Below are 26,903 nucleotides of genomic sequence, written 5' to 3'. Positions count from 1 at the left end.
CCAAAACATGCTAAACGGAGTTAGAAATCCAGTGGATTCATACTGGATAAACATTAACAATGACAATGTAGAAAATATTTTAAGATAAAATATTAATGAAACCTGAAACTTTTATTTTAGGTATATAGACAAGCCAACTGAAAAACCATTTGGGGTGCTATTCCTACACAAGGTGATGGCTGTGAAGATTGTACTTGCCAAACACTGGAAAGACAAAGGGATGCCAACTGTTGAAGAATGGATTTTGAAGTTGACTGAATTAGCAGAGATGGTGAAATTAACTGCTTTGAATAGAGATAATGGACTAGGCAGCTTTATAAGAGACTAGAAACCATTTGTGGACTTTCTACGTGCTAAGTACAACAACAGATGGTCAACAGAGGGATTTGAAGATTAGTGTAATGTTTAGCTTAACCTGTTTGCAAAAGGGGAGGAGAATTTACTGCTTACTCTTTTTTTTCAGCACCCTGCCAGGGTGGATCCTATATGTTAAATGTTAGATTTATTTGAACACTTTTTCCTGGGTTTTTTTTGTATACTATTTTTTTCTTTTTTTGTTATTGTTAGTGTTGAATGTTTGCTTTTGTTTTGTTTCATTTTGTTTTGTATTTTATTTTTTATGATAAAACAATAAATAATATATAAATATATGAAAAAAATCCAGTGGGTTCTTTTTAGTATTAATTAAGTATTCGATTAATTAATTTAATTAATTAGATCAGTATTTATTTAATTAGATGTAGTTGCATCTGGAAGATAAATTGGTAGCCATCAGCAACCTCTCTAGTCCCTCAGAATATTATTTTTTTAAAAAATCAGAATAAGAAACCTGGCAGCCAGCATGGAAAATATTCACCCGCCCGGGGGCGGGGGGGGGACCAGTTTAATGTAGGATCTGGATGTGTACCATATCTAAGCTCCAGAGTTTAAGAGAGGGCTGAAGGAGAAGCATGTGTATATTTTCCTGGACTTAGAACATTTCTGAAAGTGTTAGATGATGTACTTATTTCTTGCCTCCTTCACTGTTTCCATCTGACTAGTTGCCCAATAAAGCTTCTGCAGCTGCCAGAGATCTGACATGGAGGAGGGGCAGAGGGTAAAGAGATGGAGGATTTGATGACTAAAGAGACAGCCTTCTCTCTTGCCTCTCAGCTCCCAATCCTGGAAAATGCTGTTGAAGACCATCCTGAAATTGGCTGGCTTTAGCCAATAAACAACATTCAGACATGGGGACTGAAGGGAGGAGGCCGGAAGTGCTCCTCATTCCTGTCATTGTGTTCCTAGAGAAAGAAGCTCTAATTGCCACTGAAACCCAGTAACAGGGAGAAATGTCCTCCTTTCCTTTCACTCTGAATTAGACCAAATGAGGTGTTGTCAGAGGGTAGGAGAAAGGACATAAACCTTTCAGATGCACGTACTGTTTTTCCCTAAATTATAGTGTTTATTTTTGTAGTGCTTTTAGGTAGGTAATTTGTACGTTTCCAATAGATAGAGTGGCCTTAGTTTAACAAAAATCATACACAGAATTCCACCCTGATAATTCCAAATGGAGCTTTTTAGAGACTCATGCAATGTTTCTCACTATTTCCACTTCCTGGATTGCTTGTAGCCTAGGAGGGAGATTGGAAAGAGGGGGAAACTACTTTTTCCTGAGAGATTTGAATTCTGACATCTTTGTCAGGCTATCTTCATTAACATTCTCTAAAAGCTTCAATCCTTTCCACCAGCTATTTTACTCAGCAAATCTCTGCCTTGACTCTTCTGGGTCTTCAGCTGGAGATTTCTCCTCCACCTTTAGCTTAATACAGATGTGCCGCACAAAAACAGCTCCAGGAATGTCCAGATGTTTAAATCAGGGGCTAAGCTACTCAGTCTTCAGTGTCACTCTGTCCAATTCTGGTATGTAGAAAACTAATTTTAACCTTGACTCCATTAGGGCAACTCATCTTGCCACTGATGATTAGGGGGGAAATGAGGAATGTTATAGGAATTAAGCTGAGAACCCAAGTTTCCCTGGACAATGTGGGAAGTAATGTCCACAAGCAACAGTCACCAAGCTTCAAGAGTAGAAAGCAAAAGGCAAAAAGGACATCATTACACTGTGGGAAGGAGAGGAAAAAGAAGTGGTGGAATTAAATTAAAGTGTGCTTTAATGTTAATAGAAAGCAATCAACTGTTTTAATGGCTCCAACCTAGTGTGAGATAAAAACATTTATCTTGCCTTCAGGAATATGAGTTTTCGGCTGAATTCAAGCTTAAGCACCTCATCAAGCCATGCCAAGTTGACAATTTGGGAACTACTGCTGAGTTTTTGTTAGTAAGCCTGAGAAAAACCTCCACTATATTATCAAATTGGCCAAACTCTCCTCAAGGCAGTTTAATATTTTTTTTGTATTTATTATAGTACATTATACATTATATAATGCCTTATAAATATGTATAGTGAACTACAGTGGTACCTGAGAGATAACATAGTTTTAAAATAATATATTGTAAGGAAAGAGATATAAATCTATAACCTGCCCAAACAGAATTTTTGAGTAGGTGAGAAAACAAAAACAGATATAATGCGTCAGAAGATAGACAAGATTTCCCAAGTGAACTTCAATAAGCTCTTCTTGGAAAATACAAAAACAAAATGTCAGGGTATATCTGTACCATGCACTGTCCAGAGTCAAAATAATAAAATTTTCATTGCTGTGGACAGAGACCTAAACACCACAAATATCACAGTTTTTATGGAAGGTTGTTTTTTACAAAAATATAAAACAATAAGTAAAAGCTATATTTGAGTATGGGTCGAATTATTCACAACATTTGACATATCTACCCTAGTTTTTCAGGTCTATGGAGAATCTGTATTGTCACCCTAACCCTCTCAGACACTTAATAAATAAAATACAAGGTTCTCCATTTCTAATGTATGCTGCTTATAAATCCACTTTAGCCAACCTGATCTTAGCAACATGAACCAAAAATAAGGCTTAACCTATGCTTCTTCTACAACATTTGCAAAAAAAAATGTTAAATGATAATCAAAATTCATATGCAGAACAGATAGCAAGAAAATGCACAGTTCAGTGTCCAAACATTATTCCAACCTTACTGAAGTTAAGCAAGTATAAACTTGCTTAAAGATCTCAACGGGAAATCAGAGCCTGATATGTGAGCAATGTATGAATCAAATAAATATTTTACAATATACAGCAAATATATTCCTACCTGCGTCTCATTCACTGTACTCTAGTCATATGGACATATCATTTTTTTCTGCCATGATTAATATAAACCAGGCTATGAGAGCCCTGAGACTTGGAAATTGAATTGTGTTGGGTTTTCATATAATTAAATATTTCACTGATAAGCTGTTTCCCTCATAAATTTAACCAAGGAGGGGAAAGAATCCAAACTTCACACTGAAGGAAAGTGTTCATTACACTAATATTGAAAATATTAATTTACAAGGAATCAGTCACCTGTCATAATGGCTAAATACCAGTGAGAGGGGAGAAGAAATGTGACATTTAAACTGCATCTTGTTTATTTATTTAAATCAATCAAATTTATTTGCTGCCCATTTTCAGATGACTCTTACTTAAACTTAAAAGTACCAGTCACACTTTTCCTTACTTTTCGTTCAGCATTGATCATCTTTGCTGTTAAACAAAGTACATGAATCCAGTCACAAACTAATAACATAATCTAATGCAATGTTTTTCAAACTTGGCAACTTTAAGATGTTTGGACTTCAACTCCCAGAATTCCCCAGCCAGCATTTTGGAAAACACCAATCTAATGTAATAACAGGTCTAACCTTAATATTTTTTCAGATCTATATATAGTTTTACCTTAGCACTGAAAACCTTTCTTCAATATATTCTAGTTATTGGGACTATAACGTCCACAACTATTAGCTAACTTGGATGGCTATCTCTGGAAGATGGAGCAACACAAACCAAGGACATCAAGTTAGGGAAAGCCACTTTATAGAACATACCTGGCTGTTCTCCCAACTCTGTGAATATATGTATTTGCATCTTCTGGGCAGTCAATCTGAATGACCCAGTTCACAGCAGGGAAGTCTGTAAAAAAAAACCATTTGAAATCCAGTCACATACAAACATTTTCCATGCAAGCAATATAATTCCATATGAATTTTGCACTCCAGCTCCATTTTACTGGCACTGCATTGAAAGAGACTGTTCACAAAGTACAATTAATCACATATTCTAGCTACATATATCTGACAGATAGAACTAAAATTAATAGAAGCTTCATTTCCTAAATAATGAAAGGGGGCATAATTTTAAACTTGATACGGAGAAAGAAATCGCTTGCATTTTACAAATTGAAAAGTAAAACTGGCCATTTATGATTTTAGACCAGCAGTTTTCAATGCATGCATAGCTCAGAGGTAATTCAATTTATATTTTGACTAACTTTTAATACAAATGAATTATCCATACTTGATCTCTAGCCCCAGATATCAAAGGCATTTTACACATCTTATTTTAATGCCAATTTTATGCCCCAGCAAGGACCAGTATTTATAATCTTTACTTGACAAAAGTACCTATTAGAATCTCAATAACAGGGTGTCTCTAAATATATAGCCAGCCAAGAGAATTACCAACTTTATAATTAAAACTATTCAGCTGAGAGCTCATTACATAGAACAGATTGAGGTCACATGTACAGTAAAGGTGGTGCACTTATCTGAATTTTCTTTGTTCCATACTTTGCTATATTTATTGCCTACCTTATTTATTTATTGCCTGCTATATTTATTGCCTACTTTATCCTTCTGTTAATTTACACTCTGTTGTGTCTTGGTATGGTCAAGAAATTAATTAACTGGTGGCTCAGTGGGTTAGGACGCTGAGCTAGTCGATCAGAAGGTCGGCAGTTTGGCGGGTCGAATCCTGAGTGCCGCGTAACAGAGTGAGTGCCTGTTACTCGTCCCAGCTTCTGCCAACTTAGCAGTTCGAAAGCACATAAAAATGCAAGTAGAAAAATAGGGACCACTACGGTGGGAAGGTAACAGCGTTCCGTGCGCCTTTGGCGTCTAGTCATGCCGGCCACATGACCACGGAGACGTCCTCGGACAAGCGCCGGCTCTTCGGCTTTGAAACGGAGATGAGCACAGGCCCCTAGAGTCGGAAACGAATAGCACGCATGTGCGGGGGAACCTTTACCTTTTTTTAATACTTGATCACTAGGTAAATCTGATCATCCTCACCACAGTTTATGAAAACTGAAATCCACTGTCACACGGGGATGCAAGATTGGAAAAATCAACAAAATACAAATCCTAAACCTATAGAAATGTGGACAGGGTGCTTTCTGAGTTAAGGAACACACGGTTCTGTTCTTTCCTAATTCCTCCTCTTCCTCCTCTTGCTTGGCTGACCTCCTGGATTTTCACCTGAATCTTGCTTAGCAGGGAATGAGCTACAGCAGGACTTGAAGCAATGGGGGCATGACCGTGGAGAAAGCAGCAGGAGAGGAGAGGACACAGGCAATAAAAACATAGAGACTAGCATCGCAGGTCTGTTGCTGGAAAACATGTTCTCTGGTCAGCCTCAGCCAGCTGGATCTTGGTCTCTTCTTTAAATGATTAATTTAACAAATGATTTTCAAGAACAGGGCCAAACCAATTAGATAACTCCCCTGAATGTGGAGGAATGCAAAGCTATTTACCTAGCCCACGAGCTGCAAGATCCGTAGCAAAAAGAACTGCCGATTTCTTGCGCAAGAAATCTTGATATACTTCCATTCTTTTCATCTGTTGTTGCTTGCCATGAAGAGCTAGTATAGGGAGACCCGGACGAAGGCGACAAAATACTCTAAACAAGTACTGAACCTAGAAACCAATAATAATTTCAATGCTAAGTTCTACGAGCAAGACTAGTTGATAATACACATATATTGCATTGTAGGCCAGCATTACCTAACCCAGGGGTAGGCAACCTCAGCTCTTTTATGACTAATGGACTTCAACTCCCAGAATTCCTGAGTCAGCTATTCCTGAGTCAGGAATTCTGGGAATTGAAGTCCATGAGTCATAAAAGAGCCGAGGTTGCCTACCCCTAACCTAACCGGTCTTGGCTAAGGTAGAAAAGCTACATAGGATCAGACCTGGTTAACAGTATCATGGAAGAAAAAAACTCAGGGTGGTGGGCTAGATTGGGATGCTAAAAGATATCCCAAAAGATGATATATAATTGAATGCTTAGGAAGAAACAGCTTTCTCTAGTCTTTAGTACTATTTTAAAACAGGTGGAAGGGCTACTTTTGTTACCTCAGCTAGCTAGACACAGGGATACAAAGCTTCACAAATGAAAAAATCCAGAGGAAAAGGCATGCTAAGGTTTCATGTCTCCCAGAGGAAAAAACAGAAAAATATCCTTTCCTCCTGGAGTTTTCATATCATTTTTATCATGCAGCAATTTTCACAAAATTACCATGAGATTTAAAACCAAACCACTATGTTTCCTAAAAACGAATGCTATGAAAAGCCCAGGCGCATGGTTAGAATTTACAATTCTGAAATCTCATTAAGTCTCATTTAATTCAGCTAATCTATCTGTTTCTGCCCCTGGACACAACATCTTAAAAGGTAGTCAATTGCCAGGCCTTTTGTCACCATAATCTTTTCAGTTGTGGACAGATTTATAGCTAGATTTATGGCTACCTCCAACAGAGTTGCTGTTTTAAATGTCAGGATATCTCAAAAAAGGATCTCACCACAATTTAGATGGAGTTATTCCCAAAATAATAACCTTTTTATAAATAAACCCACCCTTTGATCTACAGGCATGTCATTTTTAAGCCAAGGGCTTACTTAAAGCTACACTCACAAGACACTAAATCAGGAAAAGCATCTTCCTTTCCTCACATAGAATAAAATGCTTGCATGACAATGTTTGCTACAATATGTTTGGTCCATTTATAAACAAAGCATGCATTTCACTGAATACAATACAAAAATGTCTGAAGCAGTCCAGCTGGAGTACTTGCCTCTACCTACATGCCAAATTTCTCTTTGCTTGGATACTTAACTGCTAACTTTTATAAAGCTGTTTTGATAAATAACATGATTAGGTTATAGCCCTGACAGTCTCTCCAGCCTCAGGGATTCAGCAGCAAAACAATTTACATGCTTTCATCAGCTTTTGCTTGTTTTACAGTATTCTAACTTTCTGATTACAGGTAGTCCTAGACTTACAACCGCAACTGAGCACAAAATTTCTGTTGCAAGTGAGACAGTTAAATGAGTTTTGCCGCATTTTACAATCTTTCTTGCCACTGTCGTTAAGTAGAATCACTGCAGTTAAGTTAGTAACATGGTTGTTAAATGAATCTGGCTTCCCCATATAGACTTTGCTTGTCAGAAGGTCACAAAAGGTGATCACATGATCTGGGACACTCGCAACATAAATATAGTCAGCTGCCAAGCGTCTGAATTTTGATCAACCTGACCGTGGGGATGCTGTAATGTGTGAAAAACTAACATAAGTCACTTTTTTCAGTCCCATTGTTAACTTTGAACGGTCACTAAACAAGCTGTTGTAAGTCGAGGACTACTTGTACCGTAGAATATATTGGTGGATAATTTATGATGCAACACCCTGCCTGACCGTTACCCATTTGATTATTAGGAATTATAATGAACACGGTTCTTTATAAATTGTAGGTGATGGGATTATGTAATACCTCTTTACAGCTTGCAAAAAATACAATACTCTTCTTATTCAGGTGAGTTTTCAGAAAAGAGTACAACATATTGACTTTCTGGTGCAGTTCACAAACAACGTAGTTCTGTTCCAAAGTTGCTGGAGTACTAAAAGTACCAGAGAAGGAGAAATAAACAACAGATAAAAACATCAGAGGGGGAAAAACAGCGAAAAACAAGCAATATATGTTCAAGTAAACATGTGCCTCAAAGCATTATCTAAGTAAAACCGGATGTCCAGCATTTTGCAAGCTAGAGGGCATCCTTTGTTATTGTAGGGCATTTGCAAGAGACCATATTCTCAAGGGCCAAGGCAAAATATAAATGTCACTTTGTTTAGTTACACTTATGATTTAAATGTAATTAAAATTAAATATAGTTCTTCAAATCACTGATGCCAGATTATTTTAGGAAACGCCTCTCCCCAGTTATATCTCCCATCCCATCAGGTCGAGAAGAGCATGCTGCAAGTCCTGTCTAGTAAGCAGCTCCTTTAGCAGGAGCCAGATGGTACATCTTTTCTGCTGTGGTTCCTACTCTTTGAAACACCATCTCCCCTTCAGGGTCTGCAATAACTCACCATGGCCAACTCATTGCAGCCAACTCGCCACGAGACAACTCGCCATGGCCAACTCACTGTGGGACAACTCGCCATGGCCAAGTCACTGCGGCCAACTTGCCATGGGACAACTCGCCAGGGACAACTCACCATGGCCAACTCACCGCGGCCAACTTGCCATGAGACAACTCGCCATGGCCAACTCACTGCGGGACAACACGCCACACAAGAGCTACACTAATATCAAAGAAATTGTGGAATAGAATCATTAAAGAAAGGATGCCAAAGGAGGGACAAAATGAAATGTGAATGACAAAACTTTAAAAAAAATGTAATTATTTTAAGTAATGAAATTGAATTGTTGAATTGTCCTATGGCAAGTTGGCCACAGCAAGTTGGCTATGGCAGGCTCAGGTAAGGTTAGCTGTATCCCTGTTAGCCTTTCAGAAGTCCTTTAAAACGTGTTCCTTCATTGACCTTGGAGGTCCAGTGGAGCATGCAAGGTGTTTATATGATGTCAATTTACCATTTTACCCCCACTATCTTTCTTTTTTTATGTCTGAGCATTTGGTTTGTAATTGTTATTACATTTGTACGCGTGATGGTGTTTTCTGAGATGGGCAACTGTATAATATATTTTGAACCAAAAAAAAGGGAATAAGTGGCGACCGTTGCTCCCTAACGCAGGCTAAAGTTCAGAGCAAGGAAGTGGGAAGTGAAAAAATAACTTGTTCACCCCAGAAATCAATCCCTCTTACAGGACAAGTCATAAGGACAGCATTCACAGGACCTGAGGAATTTGAAAAAGCTTGCAAGAAAATTTGTTCCAGTTGTAATCCTAAAAACACACGCAGAGAACTCTACATTCTGTTGTCTGCCATTGCAATTCTTTTTAATTCAACTGCTGGAAGCTATCTAGTAATTGGGCATCAGATTGTCTGGTCAACCCCAAACCTTTGAGAAATAAAGACTTAAGAGATAAAATCAAAAATATTGTACTGCTTCCAATAGTCGCACTGTTATTCGGTCTTGTCTCTTTTAAATCAACTATTTTACACATTTACTTTAGCTTTCAGCTCTCTGCCCAAGGTCCAAAACTTATACATTACAGTGATTTCTTGTACACACGGTTGTTGAAATGAAAACGCAAGTACTGAAACAAAGACATCCTGGATGTGCCCACTCCACTTTACTGGCCTGCTTTATTCTAAGCCCAAGACTGGAAACTCCCAGACTACACCATGCAACAAGTAGGTTCCGAATGGAGAAAAACAATTCAGTACCACTCATATTTTAAGTATATACTCCCGGCTAGACTACTGCAATGCTCTCTACATGGGGCTGCCCTTGAGGACCACTCGGAGGCTTCAGCTGGTGCAGAATGCAGCCGCGCGAGTTGTGATGGGAGTCTCCCGATACTCCCATGTAACACCTCTTCTCTGCGAGCTGCATTGGCTTCCGGTTGCCCTCCGGGTGAGATTCAAGGTGCTGGTGATGACCTATAAAGCCCTAAATGGCATGGGCCTGGATTATCTGAGGGAGCACCTGCTGCCAGTGTCAATTTCCCATCGTCCTGTGCGCTCCCACAGGGAGGGCCTCCTCAGGGTACCGCCAGTCAAGGATTGCCGGCGGGTGATCCCCAGGGGGAGGGCGTTCTCTATGGGCGCGCCTGCCCTATGGAATCAACTGCCAACGGAACTCCGGACTGCCCCCGACCTTCGTTCGTTTCGCCGGGACCTAAAAACCTTGCTCTTTGAGCTATCTGGCCTGGACTGAGGAGTTTTAATGATTTTAAATTGTGATTTTGACTTTTTGGGGCTATACTTAATTTAATTTTATTTTTATTTTATATTGTATTGTTTTTAAATTCTGCCCTGTAAACCGCCCTGAGTCCTTCGGGAATAGGGCAGTATATAAACCGAATTAATAACAATAACAATAACAATAACAACAACAACAACAACAACAACAACAATAATAATAATAATAATAATAATAATAATAATATTTCTTTAAAGACTACATAAGCTGAGCTCCAACCTGAACTTTGCTTTTTCATGCACCCAGATGTATTCTGGATCCTTCAAGCTCAACCGAGCAAGGTCCTTCACAGATTTGGTCTGCGTGGCCGAGAAAAGCAGGGTCTGCCGTTTTTTGGGAAGGTTCTCTATAATTGCATTCATGGTATCAGCGAAGCCCATGTCCAGAATTCTATCAGCTTCATCAAGGACTAGAATGAGAAGAACAGGTTGGGGGAAATCAGACTTTTTTAAAAAAAAAATAAACACTATGTTTGTTTATTTATTCTTTATATTTCTTAACTGCCCATCTCCCTTGGAGAAGGCTCTGATTGGTGTATAATATCATCAATAAAATTACACATTGAAATCAGGATAATTTAGTATTAAAAGTTTTAAAATTATAAAAAACATTATGAAAACTTCAGAAGATTTCCAAAAGGAGGGTTAACAGTTGTTAATTCAGGCAGCGGAGAACGGGGTGAGTGTTCTCATGGGGCCGACCAGCCCCATGGTTGTGGGGGCCACTGTATCTCCCACACAAGGCTACACAGTTGACCTCTTTGTGAAAGGCTAAGAGATCAGGGGCTTTCCTCACCTCTGAGAGCAAGATTTCCACAGTGCAGGGGACGTGGCAGAGAAGGCCCTCTTCCTGGATTCCGCCAATTGGATGTTTCATGTTATATAGTTGAGAGTTCCCTACATATCATCCAAATGTGCTGATGTGCTTGTAGACATCTATTGTGCTCTGCCCCACATGCACTTAACACCATAGTCTTGTGCATTCAACATTATTGTTGTTCTTAATTCCACACAACCACCTAAACAATTCTTTAAATTTTAAAACATTAAGACATTTAGGAGTCTTGTCCAGGAAGTTTGAACAAGTATATACTTCCCTTTACTTCCATTTTAAGAAATATTCTCTGCATGCTGTGAATTACCCAGAGCACTATACATGGATCAGTTCCATAAGAAGCTTAAGGTTAGAAGGCAGTAGCATTCCTATTAAGATTTCAAGCAAAGCTCCAAATCAGAATTCACACTGAACAGATACAGGATCAGAGGCTACCAACTAATATTTTATACTTACTCAGCATTTGAAGATTGGAGGCATGGAAATACGAGGTTTCATCCATGTGTTGTAAAAGACGACCAGGAGTACAAATGAGGATATTCATGTTATGGATTTTACTTGATTCTTGTTTCAAGTCCTGAAAAAGCAGTTTGGTTGGGAATTTAGGATGCATAGTTTCACAAAGAACATTCACACAGACAAAGCCACTTTGACCATAGCCCACCACCTCGCAGAAAAGATCAGAATTTTTTCCATTTTTCAATAACACAGAAATGTACATCTGCACACAAATTACACTTACACACACAAAATGCTGAAGATGAAATAGCCTCCAGTCTGTGATAATTTCTGTGAGTACAACATCCCAATTTGTCCACAAACCACTGGCAGATCACAAACAAAATATTTATTTGGGAAAAGAATAATGCTTGTAAAGTGATTGTACAGTGGTTTATGAAATCTGAAATGATCCCAGCTCAGTCAATTATTATTTACATTAGCAGTGGCTAATGGGAGATGTTTAGATACAGTATGTTGCACTAGGTTCCTGCTTTTATTGAAATTTCTATCTATAGATAAGTAATATATCACTGATTGGACAAATTCCTTATTTTTAGATACAGTATGTTGCACAAGGTTCCTGCTTTTATTGAAATTTCTATCTATAGATAAGTAATACATCACTGATTGGACAAATTCCTTATTTTAATAATGCATTATACACAGATTTTGGAGTGTTCTCTTTATGTCGTGAAGAAGTGGGATTTTTCTGCAGTGGCTCTGCTATTTTATTTCATTTATTTGTATCCCGCCTTTATTATTTTAAAAAATAACTCAAGGCGAGAACATACCCTTCCTCCTCCTATTTTCTGCACAACAACCCTACGGGGCCAGTAACTGGCCCAAAGTCACCCAATGGCTTTCATATCTAAGGCAGAACTTGAACTCATGGTCTCCTGCTTTCTAACCTGGTGCTTCTAGCCTTTGCTGCCTGAAGTGAAGTCTGCCACCACACTTTTGGCCTTCCAGAAGAGCATCAAAACCTGTCTCTGCCGGCTGGCTTGAGTTCCTGCTTTGTTTATTTATTTATGTATTTATTTATTTATTTTGGGGGGTGGGGTGTAAGAGATGGTTTGTGGGCCAACAGGGAAAGTATCACCTATCGATCTTGCTTTTTGTTATTGTCATCTGAAATGAATCCTGGAACACAACCAACACTTTCCTCAACTTATGCAAAAAGAAGATTAAAAAGTAAAGTAAAGTAAAGATAGAACTAGGAAGACTGACTCCTGCCTCAGGGTTGGAGAGAGAGAGAGAGAGAGAGACAGACAGACAGACAGACAGAGACAGACAGAGACAGAAAGAGAGAGAGAGATAAACAAAGAGAGAGAGAGAAACAAAAAGAAAAAACAAAAAGAGAGAGAGAAAGGGAGAGACAGAGAGAGAGAGAGAGCGCCTTGGCTCCAATAAATTATTTTTTAAAAGGAGAGCCTACCTTTCCACCAATGATTAGACCTGCAGAAAATTCATGATTCTTCCCCACTTTACGCAGGACTTCAAACGTCTGGTAAGCCAATTCTCTGGTAGGAGATATTATCAAAACACCCAGTTCATCCATGGCAGTCCACTGCTGGCGGTATAAGATTTCTAAAGCCTGAAGAATTAAAAAGTACTGGTTAGAAATTCTATCAGATGCTCTCCTGGAGTACACTTTTTTCATTATTAACCTGCAACCAGTAACAACATTCCCTTCTAAGGCAAACCTTTGAAGCAATAAGTCACTTCAAAAATCTCTGCGGTGAAACTCTCCTTTGCAAACAATGGGGCTCCTGACTTCTAAAAAGCCCTGCAGCTGCATCACTTTGCTGGAGCAAAGGGGCTTTAGCACATGGACTATGCATCCACCGGTATCTATTTCCAATGAACAGATGTTCAAGACATGCTTCTTGTGCATTAAAACACTCATCAAATAAAATGGCATATCATCTGTCCAATTCAGTCTCTTCAGAACGAAAATGCACCTGCCTGACAATGACGAAGTTTGCTTGTTTATCAAATTTATGTGGGCTCACAAAAATCTCACCAATATCTACTCTGGGCAGCATAAAAGAATTAATTAAAAAAACTGATTTATGATCACCATTTTGGTCATAAATCATTGAGTCATCATCAGATCAGACTCTATTTTACGACTGTTTTTGTGGCACGCATTAAGCAACTCACTGCAATTAAGCGAATGATGCACTTCTTAAACAAATCACACAATCGTATGTCCAAATCCATCTTATCCAATGGGCATCTTTTTTTTTTTTGCTGGAAAACAGCAAAAGTTATGTGCCTGACAGATGCTGCAATTGGTCGTAAATGGAAGCTGGTTGCCAAGCACGCAAAAGGTGATCACATGAAGCGACAGTCATTACTTTGAGGATAGGTCCTAAATATTTTTTTCAACTTCATCATACCTTCAGGAGTCATTAAGAACAGTCTTTGTTAAAATATATAAAACAGTAAGAGACAGTAAATGTTAACCTCAATATTTCATTAGTCTCCTTAGGCACCCTGATGACAAAGTCAGCTCTTAATGAATTTCTGAGATATTAACAGGAATGGCGCTAACCTCACTTTGGGAATGGGGAGTGAGGACATTTCATAAGGTGGGCACTGTGGCTAAGAAGGCCCATCTTTTGGAACTGGATATAGTTCCCTAACAGACCAAATTCACAGCATGCCTACAAGATCTCCCCTCTACATGATCTGATGGGATGGGCGGTCACTCAGATAAGCCAGTCCCATGCCATTATAGGCTATAAAGGCTAAAGCCAGCATCTTGATTTGGTCCTAGAAGCAAATTGGCAACCAATGGAGCTTGAGGAGCAGAGGTGTAACATGTGCTGTTTTAGAAAGACGCAAAACTGCCCATGTCACTGTTTTCTGCACCAGCTGAAGGGTCCCAAATTTTTCAAGGGTAAGTTCATGTATAGTGCACTGCTATAGTCCAATCAGGGAATTATTAGGGAACTAGTGACTATGATCAGAATCCCCCAATCTAGGAAAGTCTAAGCTGTTTTAAATCCCCACAAAAAGGCCAGTGCTAAGTTTATCAATCAAACACTACAACATATCATTTTATAATTTTGATGCTTTAATATTATTAGGTTTTATTACTTAAAGCTATATGTTATTTGTACATCTATTGGCTACAGTTTGAAAAGTAGGCAATACATAAATGTTGAACATTTTAAAAATGGATTTATGCAGTTTGCATCACATGATACAAGCAAAAATAAGCAATTTATGAGCGTGATGAATTATTAGAACCCTGTTGCCACAGTGGTTAAAGTGCAGTATTGCAGGCAAACTCTGACCACAGCCTGGAGTTCAATCCTGACAGTGCTCAAGGTTGACTCAGCCTTCCATCCGTCTGAGGTCAGTAAAATGAGGAACCAGATTGTTGGGGGGCAATACTTTACATTTTAAACTGCCCAGAGAGTACTATAAAGCATTACAGGACAGTACATATGCCTAAATGCTACTGGTATTGCTGTCTGAATAAAGGTTTCTGTTAGAGCAACCTTTCCCAACTCTAGATATGCTGAATTGTAACTCCCATAATTTTGTTGCCCATCCTAGCCCAGAACCACAGATCAGAACAATCCACAAGGTATGAAATAGTTGGATAACTAATTCTTACTTGCCAGAGTCCTCCTTATCCTAGGCCAGGGGTAGGCAACCTTGGCTCTTTTATGACTCATAAACTTCAACTCCCAGAATTCCTGAGCCCGCATGGCTCAGCTTGGAAACCTCTCTCTTTCCCCTCAGCATGGCTGGCTCAGTAATTCTGGGAGTTGAAGTCCACGAGTCATAAAAGAGCCAAGGTTGCCTACCCCTGTCCTAGGCAATGAATCCTTCAGTGACAATGAATCCTTCAGAGATTCCTAACTCATCCATTAATACAAATAAGATGCATATTAGCTTATATGATGATATACAACAAGTATTTCCCTACTTACAGGTACAATGAAAGCCAAGGTTTTGCCTGATCCTGTCTTGGCAGCTCCCAACACATCTTTACCCTGCAATGCCAAACCTATGGTCTGCTTCTGGATTTCAGTCACCATGCGATACTGAGCTTCCTGTAGGCCTGATGATACACAGAAGACAAAACCTCAGATTCGGTGTTCAACAAATAGAACAGAATTTTCAATTTGAGGACTTTTTTATCCTTAAGGATTCCATTCTTACCTTTCAGAGTTTTCCTGGATAGTGGGAAATCAGAAAATCTTGTAATGTCATTTGTATTTATCTGTGTTGGGGAAAATAAAATAAAACGGTTCATTAAATTTTAAAATACCTAAAGAACATGCCCAAATTCTGCAAGCTACCATTATTTATATTTAAGTATGCCTTTGCAAAAGTGAATATTTTATTCACTTTCCTCTCAATTTTGTTCTGAAGCATTAATACAATTTTCATTGCTTTTAATGACGTTTCAACTGTAATTTTGGTGCCTCTCCTGTGCCACTATGATTAATATTAATTAATATTAATTAATATTAATTAATGCCTCCTTAAGTAACACCAGCTGCCTGCAATCAGTGCAGGTTCGCATCCCACCAGGCTCAAGGTTGACTCAGCCTTCCATCCTTCCGAGGTAGGTAAAATGAGGACCCAGATTGTTGGGGGCAATTAAGCTGACTTTGTAATAATGCCGCTTGGGGGGTGTATGAAAGCCCTAATAAGCAGGCATATACATAGAATGAAGGCTACTGCTAAGCTTGTAAGCCGCCCTGAGTCTTCGGAGAAGGGCGGGATATAAATGGAATTAAAATAAATAAAATAAAATAAATAAAATAAATATTCAATATTGGTATAGTTTAACTAAACAGATTTATAACACACTTGCATGTGTTTTACTCAGAAGCAAATTTCCCAATAGGAGCTATATAGGACTTTTTTCCAAATAAATTTCTAAAAGATTACAGCTATTTCCACATTCTCGCATTGTGAAGGTTTCTATACAGGTAGTCCTCTATTTACAACCATTCATTTGGTGACTGTTCAAAATTGTAACAGCACTGAAAATAAGTGACTTACGGCCAATTTTTCCCACTTACTACTGTTGCAGCAGCCTCATGGTCATGTGATCAAAATTTGGACACTTGTTAACTGATTCACATTTATGACGGTTTCGGTGTCCCAGGGTCATGAGATCATCTTTTGTGATCTTCTGACAAACAAAGTCAATGGGAAAGCCAGATGAACTTAACAACTGTGTTACTAACTTAACGACTGCAGTGATTCACTTAACAACTGTGGCAAGGAAGGTCATAAAATGGAACAAAACTCACTTAACAACTGTCTCGCTTAGCAACCGAAATTTTGGGCTCAATTATGATTGTAAGTTGAGGACTACCTGTAAAATAGAGCCATTAGTGGTATCTTATATTTCTGCTAGAGCTATGAGGCAACTAGAAAACTGGGAACATCATATTTCATGTTTTTTTAAAAAAAATAATCATATTTTTAGTCCAGACAGCAAGCTCCTATTATTCTACTTGCCATTCATTGTCCTCAATACGGTGGTGCAGTTAAGACGCTGGCTGGCACTGCCGTGGCTCAGATTCTAGTCTATCCGCAGCCATAAGAGCTTACTGGATGATTCTGGACCATCCCATCTCTCTCTGTCCAGCCTACCTTACAGGGCTGTTGAAGGGGAAAGCAGGAGGAAGATGTATATATGTGTGCTGCACTGGACTCCTGAATTAAAAGCAGGACATAAATCTAGCAAACAAATAAATAATCAAGCTATGTTCCAACAATGAAGTTATTTTTAAAAAGGCAGAGAGCATCCCAGCAGCTCCTAAATTAAAAGAAGACTTGAAGTGATGCACCGATGATGTTACCTAGTTTGGGTAATGAAACATCTGCAAGAAAACAATCAAGGTCAGAGAACACCAAGGACCCCTCATGTCAACCCTGAGCTACAAATATTCTCCCTCATTGATCTGGTCAGACCAGCAGAAAGAATAAGAAAAAAGAGAGAAATGTTCAACAAGGAGGGAGGAGAAAATCACTGACTTCCACATGGCTTGGAAAGAGACAAAAATTGATGGCCAAAGGCAACTGGAGAACATTCCAAAAGCAATGCTGAACTGGCCATCACCTCCACTGATCCTTATTTTTGGACAGATTTTGCTTGCTTGGCTGGCTTAGAAAGACTGAACGAAAAACAGCCTCGCCTAAGCTCTACTGAGAAGAGATAGGCAACTTGTCCTCAGACCATATGTGACTCTTGGACTCATTTCAAAAACTCCATGCCAAGGACCAGCTGGTCCCTCTGACAAGAGCTCTCAGCAGCATGTTGATTTACAGTTATTTACAGAAAGAGGAACAAGGTGGGTAAGAAAGAGAAGAATGGACATCCCTACCCAATGCTTAGTACCAGCTCCAATAGAGAAGCTCTGGAGGAATAGACTCAGAACAGAAAAATGTTGGTCACTGTTGCAAAACAGTAATGCTGTCAGGACCCACCCCAAACCACGTCTTAGGAAGACAAAATTCTTGGAGTCAAATCTATTCCAAAAAGAATCTTTACTATGACATGCTTGGTTGTAGGAAACGAGATAGGACTTAATATTATCCCATGAAGTAAACCCTTATAAAGAGTTCCCGGTTTAACCCCCCTTAACCCCATTTGGTCAGTCCCCCATCCTTTCTCTCGTATCATCCATCTCGTGGGAAAAAGGAACTTAGGACCCTTCATGTTTATTGCTGTCTTCCATGACAAAAGCCAGATGCTAGCCCCCCCTTTTGTTTCCCCAGTTCAAAAGGCTTCTCCTTTCCTTTGAAATGCCTAATACCGGTTCAATACACATCTATCCTCTTCTCTTCGGGAGATGGCAGAATCCATGGAATAATGTTTGAAACATTCCATTTATGAATATGATATAAATGGATTCTGATAAACGCTGGAAAATCTAAGTTGAACTTCTGACAGCCCCTGTAATTTTTCTCCCATTTCTAAAGCCCTCCTTTTCCCCATTAGGTGCAACCCACTCACTTTGGTCAACGTGCAGCTCTCCAAAATGAGAAGCAAGAGCAGGACTATACTTATGAACAAGAAAACAGAGGAAAAGTGCCATCTCCACATATTTCAACCTATTTTCCCAAATAAGAATCTAATGTCCATTACTTATTTCCCTAACTAGACACAAAAACTGATCACAGGTGGGCTTTTCTTAGAATTATGTACTGTAATCAAATATATATCCCCACAGCATATTTACCTAATCATTTCCACTTCAGGTATAACACACATATAAATTAAGAATCCGTGTTGTAGGCTTATCAGCTTAATGCTTTTTCTTGTTGACTCAAACTTTCATCACTGGAACACAGTAGAGCTCTCAAAATGTCAGTTAGATACAGATTTAATTTTGACAGGAGCTTAAAATGATTTTTGCCTTCAAAGAAAGGCTCTGAAGGAGAAAAAAAATCTATAAACATTAAACAAATATGGAATTATGTTCCTCTTGTGCATAGGTAGGATAAAGCTTTTGATCACTGGTGTTACCTAGAATTTTAGGCTTCATTATTACCTTGTAAATAACAGCGATATCAGCATTTTAGCATGGCATCATGTGTCCTTTTGATGTTCAGGAAACAGTGTTTTCCTTTTGGAAAAGCCATTTTTTTTTATTTACATGCAAATACTAGCTTATTCATAATCTAAACAATAAGGCCATGTTTTGGAGTCCTTGAATATTGCAAGTGTTAAAGAAACAAAGCCGGATGGGAAAGGAGAAGAAGCAATAAGAGCGTCTGTCTTTTTCTCATGTCTAATCAATGTTTTTTTATTGTTGCTTTCTGACACATCAACATGTATTAAATGTATCATCTGTATCTGAGCCCTATATAGAGACTTGAACCCCTCCCCCCTCCACACACAAATTCAGAGATCATGGGTTTTCTTTTCAGCTCATACCAACTTGGATGCTTGAGTTTTAAAGGCAACAAGAGAAAACTCATGAGAATACCATGAGGAATCAACAAAATAAACAAGTGAATCATTAAACATTCAAGGCACAAATGACCAGGCTCAAATTATCCTACTTCGGAAACATGATTCGAAAACCTAGTTCTCTGGAGAAAACGCTAATGCTGGAAAGAAAAAGAAGAAGAGGACAACCAACAGCACAGCAGATGGACTCAGTTACCATGGCGACGAGTGCACAACTGGAAGACCTGAAAAACTAGGTTCAGGCAGATCATCATGGAGAAAAACCTATATGGTCACTAGGAATCAAAAACAACTTGACGGCACATAATCCATCAAACAATAGTTTAACAGACATGACTCCTAGAATGTGAGGGAGACATGATAGACATCTAGGACAAGATCCAGCAAAATCTTACTTCCTATCATGCAAACATAAGAGACAGGGGAAAAATTAGGCACAAAAAGAGGCCTGGCATGTTTCCTTGAGCTTTAGAATATTGGGTGAATCCAGCTGACACGATTCATCAATCATGCCGTATGGCTAAATGCCTTTGGTTACTTTGGCTAATGGTGATTAATTCAATAAACTCTATTGTGGTTGTACAAGCGTTAAGTTGTATCTGACTCTTTACAACCCCATGGACCATAGCATATCAGGCCCCCCTGTCCTCCACTGTCTCCCTGAGTCTGCCCAAATTCATGTTCACTGCGTAGATGTCACTATCTAACCATCTCATCTTCTGCCGTCACCTTCTCCTATTGCCTTCAGTCTTTCCCATCATCAGGGACTTTTGCAATGAGTCTTCTCTTCTTATTAGGAGGCCGAAGTATTTGAGCTTCAGTATCTGTTCTTCCAAAGAACTGTCAGAATTCATTTCCAGAGTGTCCTGCTGTATCAAATCAAAGGAGCATCCTATGTCTTTATCAGAGGCCAATCAGATACCTCTGGGAAATTCATAAGCAGGAGAGAATCACCAGTTGGCTCTTCCCATCCATGTGCTATGCCAACTGTATTCAGATGCAGAGCTTTTCTGACTAAAAAAAAACATCACAAACGCCTTTGCATACATTAGCCTAATCAACAGGCTTTGCATACATTAGCCTAATATCCTTTTTAAAATTCTGCCGTCACCAAACTTGATGCGTCACCAAACTTGATGCGTAGAATTTCACAGTAGCCAGGCCCCTGTTGGATCCTAGTAGGGCCCTCTGGTTCTCCTACAGAATAGGACACCCATCATAAATTGATCTCTCACTGTTATGCCAATACTTCAAACAACCATACTATTTCCTTTCCCCCTACCATCTACTGAATCAATCTTTGGTTCTGGTGTCTTCCATAGGCAGCAATTTTATTCTACAATATATTGTAGAATATTGTAGAAGGAGGAATTAAACTGAGAACCTCGGATTATTGTTTGTCTAGCATTACATCTGAATCACACCTCTCCAGGTAGGAAGCTACATCATTGCAAATCATTTCTACTTAATTTTAAGGCCAATTAAAAGTCCAGGTGGATGCAAGTTCCTTCTGGAACATGTACATTTAGGGAAGGCTATATCATGCCTTTCACTACATAATACAATACCCCTTAAAAGCAACCTTATGCCACCTTACTGTGTGTCACATGGCATGAACTTTCAGTTCAATTTATTAAAAGTTTTAATCTGACATCTGGGTAGCTTAAAATAGCATACAGTGAGGGAAATTATTTGATCCCTGCTGATCTGTATGTTTGCCCATTGACAAAGAAATGATTGGTCTATAATTTTAATGGTTTGTTTTAACAGTGAGAGACAGAGTAACAAAAACAAATCCAGAAAAATGCATTTCAAAAAAGTTATAAATTGATTTGCACTTTAATAAGTGAAATAAGTATTTGACCCCTTCGCAAAACATGACTTAGTACTTAGTGGCAAAACCCTTGGTGGCAATCACAGAGATCAGACGTTTCTTGTAGTTGGCCATCAGGTTTGCACACATCTCAGGAGGGATTTTGTCCCACTCCTCTTTGCAGATCCTCTCCAAGTCATTAAGGTTTTGAGGCTGACGTTTGGCAGCTCGAACCTTCACCTCCCTCCACAGATTTTCTATGGGATTAAGGTTTGGAGACTGGCTAGGCCACACCAGAACCTTAATGTGCTTCTTCTTGAGCCACTCCTTTGTTGCCTTGGCCGTGTGTTTTGGGTCATTGCCATGCTGGAATAGCCATCCGCGACCCATTTTCAATGCCCTGGCTGAGGGAAGGAGGTTCTTACCCAAGATTAGACTGTACATGGCCCCGTCTATTGTCCCTTTGATGTGGTGAAGTTGTTCTGCCCCCTTAGCAGAAAAACACCCCCTAAGCATAATGTTTCCACCTCCATGTCTGATGCTGGGGATGGTGTTCTTGGGGTCATAGGCAGGATTCCTCTTCCTCCAAACACAGTGAGTTGAGTTGATGCCAAAGAGCTCGATTTTGGTCTCCTGACCACAACACTTTCACCCAGTTCTCCTCTGAATCATTCAGATGTCCTCTGGCAAACTTCAGATGGGTCTGTACATGTGCTTTCTTGAGCAGGGGGACCTTGCGGGTGCTGCAGGATTTCAGTCCTTCATGGCGTAGTATGTTACCAATTGTTTTCTTGGTGACTCTGTTCCCAGCTGCCTTGAGAGCATTGACAAAATCCTCCTGTGTAGTTCTGGGCTGATTCCTCACCGTTCTCATGATCACTGAAACTCCACAAGGTGAAATCTTGCATGGAGCCCCAGACCGATGGAGATTTTACAGTTATTTTGTGTTTCTTCCATTTGCAAATAATTGCACCAACTGTTGTCACCTTCTCACCAAGCTGCTTGGCGATAGTCTTATAGCCCATTTCAGCCTTGTGTAGGTCTACAATCTTGTCTCTGACATCCTTGGAAAAGCTCTTTGATCTTGGCCATGGTGGAGAGTTTGGAATCCGATTGATTGATTGCTTCTGTGGACAGTTGTCTTTTATACAGGTAACAAGATGAGATTAGGAGCATTTCCTTTAAGAGAGTGCTCCTCATCTCAGCTCATTACCTGTATAAAAGACACCTGAGAGCCAGAAATCTTGCTGATTGATAGGGGATAACATACTGATTTCACTCATTAAAATGCAAATTAATTTATAACTTTTGAAATGCATTTTTCTGGATTTTTGTTATTGTTATTCTGTCTCTCACTGTTAAAATAAACCTACCATTAAAATTATAGACTGATCATTTCTTTGCCAGTGGGCAAACGTACAAAATCAGCAAGGGGTCAAATAATTTTTCCCCTCACTGTACATAGTAATCCTTGCTCCTATTTTTTCCCCACAATGACAGCCTGCAAGGTTTATTATCTGCTGAATCTATTAATCAGTCACTTAAGGGGCAGCGGGGAGGGGGGGGGGGGTTGGTGGTGGTTGGGAATTCCCTCCTTATTACAGTCATGTGGCTCTCTCACCAAAAAAGGTCACCCAGCTTTTCCCCAACCTGGAATATCCAAATTATTGATACGTGATAATATGTTAGAGAGAGGCACTCTGTATACGTTCTAGGACAGGGGTCTTCAAACTTGGCCCTTTTATGACTTGTGGACTTCAACTCCCAGAATTCCTCAGTGAGCGTGCCTGGCTGAGGAATTCTGGGAGTTGAAGTCCACAAGTCATAAAAGGGCCAAGTTTGAAGACCTCTCTTCTAGGACACCCTTTTTTTAAATAGTTCTAAATTGGATCTGGGACACAAAAGCAATCCAAGGACGAGGCAATCTCTGCCAAGCAGGCACAGGCAATGGTACAAAGCAGATATTGATCTTCGGTTGGGACAAGCGGTCCCCGAGAGTTCTAATGCCCCGCATCTCTTCTCACCTCTGTGTAGCGCCTTTCCAAGGCGGCGATTGAGTCCCTCTCCACTTCCCACTCCGGTTTCTTTTGTTTGCGCTGTTGCCGCTGCTTGTCTTTGCGTTTGGCGTACCTCTTCTTCCAACGCTCGAAGTTGCGCACCGGGTCGGCGCCCGAACCCGACACGACTCTCCGACTCTCCTCCATCCCTTCTCGGTGGAATTGAGGACCAGAACACGCTGCCAAAGGAAAAAACGCGACGCAAAAGGAACCGGGCGCATAGAGATGACATCACAGGCAGGCTCCTCCTTCCTGGAGGAGGGGGAGTCCGAACTTCCAGCTGGATCGCGCACCACGCAACGATTGGCTGCGCGCCTTGCCGTTTTATATTAGCAGGAACAATGTTTGTTTAAGGTTCTTCCTATTGGATTGTGTTGCATCCAATATTGTGCACCACAGCCATGTAAGATCTGATTGTTGTGCTTGTTATTGTGTTGGATCTGACATATTGTACGCATTGCATTTAATCGGTGTTTGTCGGACTTTTTGCTTCATTGCCCATCTGTAAACTTTTATCAGAAAGTCCTTTTTATCCATGTAGATAAAACACTAAGTAATTTAAAAGTCTCTGTTGTGACTGGGAAATGGTGTATGTGTGATTATCCAAAGAATTAAATTTTTTTTACCCAAATTTGGATAATTTATTTGGATAATTTACCCAGGTTTGGGAAGCACTGCATTTGATGATTGTGCATTATAGATGACTCACACCTAAACATACTATATACAACATATGTATAGACCCACACTCCTACATATACATAACAAATAAATATTGAACACTGTCCATCTTGAATATATAACAGAAGGAGGAAGTTGAGAGTTCACAAGGTTAATGCTGTATGGAATGAAACTATGGCGAAATCTGGATGTTCTGCTTCGGATACCACGAAGCCTCCTGCCAGAAGGTATCATGGAAAACAGGTTGTGAAGAGGATGTGTAGTGTCCCAGATAATCTTACGGACCCTGCTCAAGCAACGCTTCTGTGCTATGTCCTGATGGGAGGGAGGGAACTGCCAATGATTGTTTGGGCCATCCTCACCACTCTCTGCACTGCCTTCCTGTCTGAAGTAATGAGTAGTCTGAAGCTATGCTTCATTGTAGAGTAAATATAAAATACAGATAGTCCTTGACTTACAACTATTCATTTAACAACCATTCGAAGTTATAACAGCACTGAACCTCGCGCTTACGACCATTGTACCATCCCCATGGCTTGGTAATTGGCATGTATTTATGATGGTTGCTGTGTCCCAGGGTCACATGACCTTCCCAGGCAACTTCCAACAAGCAAAGTCAATGCAGGAAGCCAAATTCACTTAACAATTGTGATTTACTGAACTGGACTGATTTGCTTAACAATGCAAAAAAGATTGTAAAGTCAGGCATGGCTCATTTAACAACTGCCTTGTTTAGCAACAGATATTCTGGTCCCAATTGTGGTTGTAAATTGAAGACTACCTGTATATAATTTGAAGCAGGGCTACCTCCTACAGGTTCCGGGGGCAGAAAAGTTAAGGGCTGGACCTGGATAACATTTGAATGGGAGGCCACCAGAAATAGAACTGAGAAATCAAAAAATCATCACATTGATGTCAAACCACTTCCATATTATCACCAAGAAAAGTTAATGGATGCGCCCATGTTATCAGCTGAGTTATCAGCTCTAGGTAACCTTTAGCTTTTTATTGTTCACAACCAAAATGAAATATGGAAAGAAAAAATATACAAGTGGCTACAGGCATTCTAACTTCATTTCTTACATGCTCATAACAAAGCTCGTATAAACCTGGAATGAAACAGTAATTGATATCAGTAACAAGAGGATTTATGCAACTATTATGTCATAACCTGTTTGGAATCGGTTTCAGCTGAATTCCCAGTGGGCGTCAGCCCCAATAGGTAGACCACTACATGAAATCAACTCCATAGGGTATCTATATTTCAATAGGCTATAATATCAGAATCTTGCAAATCTAATTGTGCTGTACCAGTTCGATGAATTAGGGAGATATCTGAGCCGCTGCCACATGTTACCTTTCTTTTCTGTGCAGTACTTAGCAAATGCTTTAATCCCTTTTGCTAGCTGATTCTGGGAGTTGAAATCCACATACCGGTAAGTTTGCTGAAGTTGAGCAACATTGATCTAGGCCAGGGGTCCTCAACCCCTGGTCAATGGCCCACTACCGGGATGTGGCATGCCAGCAACCAGTCCACACAAACAAGCAAAGCCCCATCCGTGAGATACGGGTAGCACACAAAACCATGCACTCTCCAGTCTGTGGAAAGACTTCTCTCCATGGAACCAGTCCCTGGTGCCCGAAAGGTTGAGGACCTCTGGTCTAGGCAATGGAACATACATATCTCCATCAAGGCCTTCCTCCTTACTCATGACATCAGTGTTTTTTTTAAATTTAGCAACTTTAAGATTTGTGCACGTCAACTCCTAGAATTCTCTAGCCAAGGTACAGTGAATGGGCAATGATGTCAGCTGTTTGGGGTTGCATATCACCAGGGCTAGGACTTTTGGGGGGCAAAGGTTGGGTACTTCTTTTTAATTTTTCAATGGATTTTCTCTTTCAAAGTAGTTGTAAACATCAGTATTAATATGGCAGTTGTGTTGCTGAACCATTAAAAATGTAATTGAAAAGGGCTTCAAGTTGCAAAAGAGTTTGAGAGCCCCAAGTTGCTAAGATCTAGTCTAGAAACAAAATATATTTTGTCCTGCTGAACTGTGGCCCATCTCTAGAAATGGCAACCCTGGTTGTAATAGCAATTTACATATATCAGTACTCAGCTGTTAACCTTCACTTTTTAACTTCAGTTCTGGTCAATCTACAATGAGGATCAATGAGATTAATGTAGCCATTAGATTACTAGGTGAATATTTTTTGAGATCATGTATTTCATCATGTAAAAACAAAAATATGGCATACTCAGAAAAAAATTCTCATGATCTTTTGAAATCCATGCCATGATTATTTTTAGAGTGGTCATGCTAATTTCTATGGTCATAAACTGGATTAGAGACTTAACTGTTAATTCCCACAGGAATTACAATTCTCTGATAGCAGAGCTAGAGATCTCAACTGGAGATTTCAGAGCTTCTATCCTAACTTTAATTTTGGGATGTTTTGGAAAAAATCCTGGCCATTAAAGTAGGATGAAAACATATAAAGACTAGGTAACATAAGGTTGGTGGTAATTTTGGGAAAGGAACTTGTTTTGAGGAGGAAGTTGTGACATGTTGAGGTTTCATACATGAAAGGATTGTTTCAGTATCATTAATAAAGCCAGAATGAGAAAAATAGCACTGTTTTTTACAAGGGAGATAATATAAGGGGCCCTCCGTCTATATTCAGAAGTGGTAATAATTCCCAAACTAGTCAATTTTGGCTGATCCTGAAAAAGCTAATGAGAACAGGATCCAATCTGGGTCAGTCACCAGGGCCAGAGGTCTAGTCTTCCGAGCTTTTGGAGTCATGCTGGAGCGGAATGTGCATTCCTCTAGAGAGAAGTTCCCTCAGGATGGGCTCCAGCATGAATCCAAAAGCTTGGAAAACTAAACAACTGGTCTCGGTTTTCGTGCAACATAGGAGACGTATATTTGCTTTCATTCCTA

At 39.6% G+C, this 26,903-nt stretch overlaps 1 protein-coding gene across 1 annotated transcript in view; it reads right to left on the bottom strand.

Annotated features, from left to right (window-relative positions):
- Positions 1-23,456, bottom strand: part of DDX10 (DEAD-box helicase 10) — a 151,200-nt gene extending 127,744 nt beyond the window's left edge. Inside the window, exons 1-9 of the mRNA XM_081326918.1 lie at positions 23,248-23,456; positions 15,633-15,693; positions 15,401-15,531; positions 12,886-13,044; positions 11,406-11,526; positions 10,335-10,524; positions 7,717-7,843; positions 5,701-5,863; positions 3,998-4,082 (exon numbers count right to left, since the gene is read on the bottom strand). Coding sequence (XP_081183044.1) covers positions 3,998-4,082; positions 5,701-5,863; positions 7,717-7,843; positions 10,335-10,524; positions 11,406-11,526; positions 12,886-13,044; positions 15,401-15,531; positions 15,633-15,693; positions 23,248-23,427 — 1,217 coding nt within the window. The 5' untranslated portion in view covers positions 23,428-23,456. The remainder of the gene's footprint in view (positions 1-3,997; positions 4,083-5,700; positions 5,864-7,716; positions 7,844-10,334; positions 10,525-11,405; positions 11,527-12,885; positions 13,045-15,400; positions 15,532-15,632; positions 15,694-23,247) is intronic.
- Positions 23,457-26,903: the final 3,447 nt, after the last annotated feature.

Source organism: Vipera berus (genome assembly GCF_964194415.1).
Source record: "Vipera berus genome assembly, chromosome: 4".
NCBI lineage: Eukaryota > Metazoa > Chordata > Lepidosauria > Squamata > Viperidae > Vipera > Vipera berus.
The sequence above is the reverse complement of the archived record's forward strand: the minus strand, read 5'-3'. Positions and strand labels throughout refer to the sequence as shown.